General features: G+C 35.7%; 1 protein-coding gene across 1 annotated transcript; it reads right to left on the bottom strand.

Annotated features, from left to right (window-relative positions):
* LOC107631298 (probable methyltransferase PMT11) lies at positions 3,308 to 7,507 on the bottom strand. The gene is made up of 9 exons (XM_016334701.2): positions 6,674 to 7,507; positions 6,314 to 6,463; positions 5,945 to 6,215; positions 5,639 to 5,749; positions 5,346 to 5,505; positions 4,610 to 4,867; positions 4,371 to 4,493; positions 4,129 to 4,206; positions 3,308 to 3,895 (listed from the first exon to the last, which is right to left on the bottom strand). The coding sequence occupies exons 1-9, from the start codon at positions 7,274 to 7,276 to the stop codon at positions 3,688 to 3,690; spliced, it is 1,962 nt and encodes a 653-aa protein (XP_016190187.1). The 5' UTR covers positions 7,277 to 7,507; the 3' UTR covers positions 3,308 to 3,687.

The raw sequence follows: 9,169 nt of genomic DNA, 5'->3' as shown, positions 1-9,169 counted from the left end.
GGCTATTATAAGGTGACCGACTTAGGCGGCACCGAGTTACCAAGGTCATGGCATGCCTGTAATATGAAAAGGTACTACAGTTAAAAGCGAACTCTACTCCCTGGTGTACTCTTTTCCCAGCTTCATGATTTTTTCCCAGAATCAAAGGGTTTTTTCTGAAGAAGGGTTTTTAACGAGGCATCACAGTAGGGGCTAAGGGAAATAAATTAGCAAAAGCCCTTAGTAGCAATAAGGTACCTCCTCAATTAATAAAGAACTCTTTCATTTTAAATATCTCTTTCAAAATTCCCTTTTAAATTTTCTTTCTACGAAACGCGCCGATTTAAGCTCGACAAAACGTAAAAATCCCATGAACCGACCTAGATGGTCGTCAGGAACGGTAGAAGAACTCGGAGCGTCCTTAGAGCGAGGAGGGGACTCTACGATCCTCTGCCCCCGAGTCTTTAAATCAGACTCAGATTCCACTATGGGGGCAGGAGGATCCACGATGGCACCATCAACTACAATCTTATCAGGGTCCAAAGGAGAAAGGTCGAAGTCAGGAGCAATAACTCCGACCTGTTCTTTGAAAATCCTCCAGGCCTCATCAGCACCATCCGCAATAGAGTCCTCCAACTCGGTGTAGGCCTTCCGAGCGTTCAGTAAGTCGTTCTTTACAGACACAAGATCAGCAAATAAACTATTGTAGCTGGCTTGCGCTGCCTTCCTCAACTCCACCTCCATGTTGCATTGGGCTTGCAACTTCTGCCCCTTCTCTCGGAGGCTGTTCCTCTCCCCCTCCAGTTTGGCGACTTTCCCCTCCAACTCCTTCTCATGCTCCTGATATATACGAAGCCTACCCTCCAGCTCCTCGACCCTCGAGGTCGTCCCTAAAGAGCTGATGGGAGTCTTCTCAAATATATCCAAGAGTTTGCCACAAACCCCCGCCGTCTTGAGACTCTCCTCAACCACAGTAGTGAGGTAGTGCCGAACAGAAACATCATCCATACTCATACGAGCATGAGGATAGATGTTCTTTCGGACGAACGCAAGAGCGTCCGCCTCACCAGAAGCGCCAGACTCTAAGGTCTTGCGCTTCTTTGGCTCTGGTTCGGGAGTAGGTCGGACGGAAGGGGGTGGCAGAGAGGAAGCAGAGGAAGAAATTACAATAGGCTGAGAAGGAGTCCCAACGTTCCGAGGAGGAGGAGGAGGAGAGACAACCATCCTAACACCTCCAGACCTGGCTCGAGACTTTGCCTTGGCTTCCTGAACCCTCTGCCAAAATCAGACAAAGTCGGTAAAAGAAATTGCAAATCGGAAACAAGCAAGAAACGCAAAAAGCTACCTAATTGTGACTGGACAAAGGACGGCGACCCCTGGAGAAATTTTTTAGTATCCAAGTATGGGGCCCTCCCCCACGCTTCTCGGAGGAACCCCACAATGGCTGCTTCTACCTCAGTTAAATCATCCAGACCATATTTCTCGCAAGGGGAGGCCTCCAGCCAATATAAAGGAAATCGGGGAGAAGAATGATCATCCAGGAAAAAGGGGGGGCCAACCAACGTCATCCGGCCCACTAATCTCCGGTTACCCATCGTAACAATGGTTATTTTTTAATTATATTTAATTATAAATTTAATGTATTTTTTATAGTTTTATAAATTTATTTAAATTATATTATTTTATTAATTTAATTTTTTATAAAACACAAATGTAGAGAGAAATAGAGAATGAGAGAGAAAATAGAGAGAAAGATACAAAAAAAGAAAGAGAGAGAATTTGTTAATTTCTGAAAAAATATTTTTATTTTAGTTGTAGTAAAATAACATCTTGTGACATATTTTAGTTTCTCAAATTAATAATATAAAATATAAATTATAAGTTATATATAGAGTGGAAAGAAAGAGAGAAATAGAGAAGGGGAGAGAGGTAGATAAGAGGATGGAAGAAGAAAGTTTATTAATTTTTAAAGAAAATATTTTATTCCAATTTTAATAAGAATGTCATGTGATGTATTTTGATTGTTAAATTAGTAATATAATATAGTTATGTTTTAATTTTAATATTTTAATTTTAATTTTAATTTTAATTTTAATTATAATTAGAGAAGGTGATATTGCACATTTTGATTGTCAAATTTATAATTAGTCATTGATAATGATATATAAGAGAAATAGAGTGGGTGAATAAATGAGAGAGATAGATAAAGAAAAAGAGAGGAGGAGATAACACTCTAATTTTGGAGAAAAAAATTGAATTTCAATTGCAATGAGAAAGTGAGATGTGACACATTTTAATTGTAAAATTAGAAATATATAATAAATAATAAATAATAGATTAATAATTAAGGAACTTTTATTGATCCGACATTGTAATGAATTTTTTTTTCACATAAAAGGCCCACATAATATACACGTAATTTTGGTTAACTCATTTTTCTACTTTACGTCATTCCTAGTATATAAGGTGATCAAACACACTAAGAACCTGTATACTACTTTTCACATATCATGTGTTTATAGGTTAGTCAAATCTTAGCAATTCTTAGCCACTATAACTTTAGTTACCAAAGATTTTCCCTTATTATTAAGCCATTTTTTCTGGCCTAGGGGGTTGTGTCATCCAGCATAATATGTTCGAAAAGGATTGTTTACCCAACTTGTTGCGAATAGGATAGAATAGGATGCGAATAAGGTAGAGTTAGAGTGTGGGTTAGATAGGTAAGGTACGGGTTCAAAAGTGTATTCTATCCTTTTCTACCTGCAATTCTAATATATATAAATGATGTATATAGTAAAAGAAGCGTATTTTCGTATACTATTTTTGACCCCACAACTAAAATCTTTTGGATCCGCCAGCGTGTAACATGATTAAATGTTAATATGATTTCAACTTTAACCCTCTTTTATAACACCATTAGATTAACTTCAAAGTTCACAAACACCACTTTTTATGGTGTGCAAATATTATGACTCCTGATTTATTTTGTGAATCAGATACAATATCAATGTTATCTGATAGAAGTTGAAAGTAATAGCAAGTTGTGAGCTATGGTTAAGTTAACTAACCATATTTCTGAGCTGTCACAATATGGAACATAAGTTAACTAGTTTGTTAGACTTAAGAGTTAGTTAGTTGTAGCTGATTCTAGTTAGTTAGCTTACTATATATAGTATGTAACTAAATGTAACTTTTGAGATGCACATTTTCTGTTCTCTGTAATCAATGAGAATCACTTTCTCTCATCTCTCTCTCTGCTAAGCTGACCCTAGAGCACGATTTTTCTTCAATCAACAAGAAAATGTATACCTTATTTGGAAACTACTTATAAATCAATGGGGAAAATGTATCAAAATTGTACATAGATGATTTGTTCTATTTGGAATAATCAACAATGAATATATGTGGAATAGCTTTGTAATATACAAATAAATTGAATGTTACAACTAAGTTAGATGATGCACTTGACTTACCCAGCTTTTCGGGATCGCGCATCTCATGCCTAGTATCAACCAAAAAATGCTTCCAACACTCATCACTTTCTGAACTCTTTAAGTAACGAGTGAGTGATACTAGGCACTTAAAATCTTCCTATATTTCTGAAATGACAAACAGGATTTCATGTTGTAGGAATTCACTCCGCTATTTGTAGGATCAAAGCAAAACATGTGTTCCATTTCATGTTTATGCATACACTCCCATTTTGTTTCAGGCATGTAGCAGGTGCTTGTCACACACCAATACTCTATAACTAGCATGAGGCCCCTCAGCTGTATCTCTCAATGTAACTTGCCACCCCATTGCCTTGGCAATGTCTTGAATTTCATCCATGATGGCAATAGAATCACGGATGTATACCCGTCCTCCCGGTCTCAGTATTCGGTCCATCTCAAGCATAATAGATGACACATTGCATCTGATAAGAGAGAAATCCAACACATAGGAAGGAATAGACATTATCAATACTGAACTTTGCAGTCGAGCAGAGCGATCATAAAATACTTATTTCCTAAGCTACGATTACGAAAGATGAATATCGGATTGGATATCCAAACCACAATTCTCATTTTTCTCATTATTAACAGAAATAGTGTAATGATTATAAGCCAGGAGGAAAGATACAAGCTTGACAAGAAAAGAAAAAGGTACCTTTTGCGTTCTGCAGAAAGAAGGTTGGCAGCATGCAGAAAATCATAGGTTCTTGGGTAGGTGTCAAATGCTTCACACCTAAATTATAAAAATTGCAGAATATTACAAAACACTAACAAGATCGCAAAAGTAATTTGGGAGAATTGATATAGAGGCTCTTTCAGTACATGGAATTGGGAAACCTCAGTACTACAAGGTGAACATTTGTATTTAATATATCTTAAGTAAGTTTTGTTAAATACCAGTCATGCATAACTCCCATCAATCCACGGTCGTAGATAACTGGCAAGGTATTTGTGCTACTAACAGGAACAACATTCATAACCCAGCAGTCAAATTTCCGACTAATCAATGCTGCTGCAAACCTGAGAAAGCACTCAAATATATTGAAAATAAAAATTAGGAACTACCAAATACTAGAGCAATTAGGAATAACTACATGTCTATTCATAAAAAGAAAATAAAACGATAGAAAAATTACCCTCCAAATCCAGCTCGCATGTCCATAACATTTCTCATTCTCATCTCTTTCCAGCGTAAAGTATCAACATATTGTCCTATTATCTCATTCCAATATTTCGACTCTGCCTTAAAAAGCTCTGCTCTGGATGTGAAGGCATCAAATTTTATGCTTTGAAGCCTATCAGGCGGAGTTTGCAAACGAGCAGGCCATTCTGTAACATTTGTTCCATAGCCATTCTTAGGTAATCGAGAGATGCATGCTTTTAGATTAACATACCTACATAAATTAAGTAATGAAATTACCAATAATGAGTCATTAAGAACCAAAAATGTTATTTGGACAACCATTGAAAGCTCTCTACACCAACCAACTTTTAGTTGGTAATTCATGCAAATAGTTTGCAGCTTGCATTCGAAAAATTGGAAACTGCCAAAAAGTTTCTAATTTCTGGAAAGCAAGAAAAAATAAAGTTGTGAGAGAAGATGAGTGTGACACACACCATAATTGCTCTAATATCAACAACTTTTAGTTGTCCAAATAACATTGTAACATTATCCAAACAATCAAAAGTTGTTCTACATCAACCCTTTGAGTGCAATTATGGTGTGGGTCTCATTCACACTCTCAAGTTTGGGGTGTTTGAGCCTACATATTGGCAAATTGCATTTATTTTCTACTCTCTGATTCTATCTCGCAGAGCTCTAACAAACATATAATAATCATAACGAAGATCAAGATGGCTTCAACACAATACCAAACATTGTCTGGGTCGTCACGTGGGTCACACAGTGGAGGTTTAGTCCCTTCCTCGCGGTTTAGATAGCAGCTATTGTTAGAAGGTTTCTGCCATACTGCAATATACCCATCTTTTTTCAAAAAATTCCAGCAGAGTCGAGTAGTAAGATTAAGCATCTCTGGAGATAACAAAAACCCAAGTTACGCACATGATAGGCACAGACAGCATTCTTAATAATAAAGAAAGACTTAAGCAAATCCTAGCAAGTTATTTACTGTACAACTCTGTTCAATCTAAATGTGTAACTATACCTTCCCATTGTTCTTCTAAAGCTTCCTCATGTTTATAAACTGGCTGGGCAGCCCAGACAAAGTACCCTCCTCCTCTTAGCATCCTATCAACTTCAGCTAGCAATATCCCATCTTCAACACAAAGTAAAATAAAGTGTTAAGGCTCATAACATAAATAAAGGCATTTGCTATCATAAGCAAGAAAACTAGCATATCAACATGCACTCAACTGGTTGATTAGCTGTTATATATGCTCCTGTTCATAATATTTTGCTTCTCGTTATTACCAAGAACTATTGCACATTGTAAAAGAGAGGAAAACCATACCATCCCTTGTCCAGTTAATTCTACAGCGTGAACAATGTATCAAGTCAAAAGCTTGACTTGGATATAACAACCGTCTAGTAGCAAACACCGATGCCATTGCTGGCACACCACGCTCAAGAGCAAATTGGATCTGATTCTCATGAACATCTTTGGGAGCTACAGACATGGTGAGGACATTCCGTGACAGTAAATATGCGCCAAAGCTAGCTACACCACAGCCAACATCAAGAACAACCCGTATATGCCGACCAAAAGTAATTTCAGGGATCATCTAACAAAACAGAAAAAATCCTGATGTTCAGCATCGAGTTACCTATACTGTCTAAAAAGAAGAATTGGCGAAACCAAATTATATACACATAGAAAAACCTTAGCAATGTGGTCCAGGTATTCATTTGCCCCATGGATAAATTGCGTACCACCTCCTGGAAATTTGAACTTGTCTTTGTCTCTGGAAATCCAGTTTTGGCCACCTTTGTCTTCTACAAGACGATTGTGAGGAACATTATTGAACCATACCTACACCAGCCAGAAAGAGAAAGAAACAACAAAAACCTATCCATGTATCAGTAATAACAACGTATTTACACAAACTTAATAACACATTTAAAGAAATGCCATTGAAAATAGAAAAAGAAATCCTTCAATCTTAACTCAACTAAAAACAATAAAGAGAACTTATTTTTAAGCATTCATTTCTTGAGAAATTAAAACAGAATAGCAAGGAACCTCGTCTCGGCTTTGGGGCCATGGAATTGGGGTACGGTACCCTTTGGGTGCAGGAACCAAGCAATTCAACCCACGACCTTTTTCGGGGCAATAGCGCTGGAACCTCTCTCCTTTCTCAGTGGAAGGAAGCTTCTTAATCGCTTCCTCGTTATCCAAACACGGTATATACTCGCTCATGTTCCGCGGGCACAGACCAAACCTCTTGATCACGAATCTCGTAGAAGAACCACCACCGCCGCCGCCGCCGTCGTCGTCCTCAGTAGAGGCAACCTCCGTCTCGTTCACCCACTCATTCCCCACCTCGAAATCCTCCGACATGGTCCCATTCTCGCTCACGATCCCGAATTTCTTGACCTCCGGCTGCGGCGATTCTAGGGCTACTTCCGGCGGTGGTTGGAAATCGTTGATGAGGGCGGAGACGTTGAATTGTTTGTCGAAATTGGGGGATGTGGAAACAAGGCGGTTGGGGTTAGGGTCTGAAAAGAAGACGAGTTGTTGGTAGCCATCGGACCAGTGCATTCCCAAGTAGAAGAATGTGACGGCGATGAAGAGAGAGCCGATGATCTTCAATGCAAGGGAACTTCTCAGCAGATCCAAGCTCATTTTGGATCCACCAATATTGGGTGTGTCTCAAAACTCCTTCTTTTTCTTTTCTCTGTGGCTTTGTGATTGTGCCAGAGCTTATTACAACAGAAGAAGAAGAAGAAGGGTGACTAAGAATTTTTGTTTGTGCCTCGCGGACATTGATAATGACATGATTTAGATTTACATTACAGCTACTACATTTTGTACACGCTTCTCAGATCCGCTTTGTATCACAATATCAGTATCACCATTACCCTCGCATTACCAAAAATAATAATAAAATAAAATAGAAAAGAATATTTAATTTTTGTAATTAACTTTTTACTATTGAGTGTTAGAACTTAGAACACCTAATTGTTTCCTAAATCAAATGTAGCCTTCTCTCAACATTTTGCAGGATTCTACTTGCCCTTTGTCATTCAAGTGTCTCATGTTTTGTTGTTAGGTTTCATCTCGACACCCTCATCACTGATTATTTGGATAAAATGTGCTAAATTTGATTAGTTTGTGTAGATAGCTCTAAAACTAACAGAGAAGAATAGGAACTAGGAAGAAAATAACATAATTCAACATGAGTCAATTTGGTTTAATCCAAACTGGAATTGGCTAGTTTTTTGTTAAGATAGTCTAATGATTCAAATCTCTCTTTAAAATGCTTTTCTTGTGTTTAATTTACTGATTAGATCAGGTGGATCTTAATCACCAAATATAAAAAAGTGCATGATGCATTATTGCTAACAACACACATTGCTGAAAAGCTTCTTGTACTAATGTATCAAACATATAATTTGCACCTCTTTTTATCCATTCAAACTGGAATTTATTCCGTTAAAATATTTAGAATTAGATCTTCATTATATATACTAGCGGCTCACCAGGCACTATCGTGCCTGTTGAGCCGCTTTTCTATTGAGTTTAAGAAATTAATTTTATATTTTTATTTTAAAATTATAAATTTAATAATAATTAAAAAAGAAATTATAAAAAAATAAAATATCTTAAATTATCATTATTTTTTTAAAAAAATTATTTTTATTTTTATTATTTTTTACCATTCTCCATACACATATTTATTATTATTTTCTTAATTAAGTGAAATAAAGATAGGGAGAGAGTACTACATGTACTCCATAGAATAAAGAAAAAAGACAACATGAGTAGAAGTTATGTGTAGAATAAAAAAGTAACTATAAAAAGAACAAAGGAAAATTAATTAATAATTATATTTTTGACCAAATTTTAAGACGAAAATTATATTAAACACTATTTATCAATAAAATTAAGATAGAAAAGTAAAAATTGGACACTAAAATCTCCTATTCCCTTTATATATTGTTATAGATATTTAATTTAACTCATTTAAATAATTGTGCGGTACAGAGAAGAGTTTATAAGATAAAGAAGAATCAGACAAAAAAGAAGAGAGATCGTGGGAGTAAAGAATTGAATAGAAGTTACGCGTGAGTTTTTGTTGTATAATATTTTTGAATTATGTTAGTAGGGTTAAAACAGGAAATAGAAAATTGGACACCAAACCTCCATGTTTTGGCATTATATATTGTTATAGATAAAACAGAAATTCATATAAAATAAACTAAAAGTAAGAGAAAAAAACTTACATATGTGTGTCCTGCCAAGAAACCAACTAAGATATAATTAATAGTTAATTAGTTGAAAAACAGGTCTATTAACAAAAAAATAATAACTTCTCACTATCTTAATTTTTTGAATTTTAAAACTAAAAATAAAAAGAATTGATTTGAGTTAGTTTATATGGCTCCCTAAATTTTTTCTATGTATAATTTGCATTTTAAAATCTAAAAAAAAAAAGACTTTTACCAAAAGAGACATATTAAATTAAATTATTTAAATGCAAAAATTTTATTTTTTTGCTTAACTCTTTTAACTCTT

The sequence above is a fragment of the Arachis ipaensis genome, chromosome B03, assembly GCF_000816755.2.
Source record: "Arachis ipaensis cultivar K30076 chromosome B03, Araip1.1, whole genome shotgun sequence".
Taxonomy (NCBI): Eukaryota; Viridiplantae; Streptophyta; class Magnoliopsida; order Fabales; family Fabaceae; genus Arachis; species Arachis ipaensis.
Note: the sequence above shows the minus strand (reverse complement) of the source record. Positions and strands in the feature narration are given on the sequence as shown.

What these genes read in the sequence shown, in the direction of transcription:
- LOC107631298 (XM_016334701.2), bottom strand. Translation starts at nt 7,276, where the DNA reads ATGAGCTTGGATCTGCTGAGAAGTTCCCTTGCATTGAAGATCATCGGC. An exon ending in GACGACCCAGACAATGTTTG is followed by an intron (nt 4,868 to 5,345) that starts GTATTGTGTTGA and finishes TAATTTATGTAG; the next exon opens with GTATGTTAATCTAAAAGCAT. An exon ending in ATGGGAGTTATGCATGACTG is followed by an intron (nt 4,207 to 4,370) that starts GTATTTAACAAA and finishes TTTATAATTTAG; the next exon opens with GTGTGAAGCATTTGACACCT.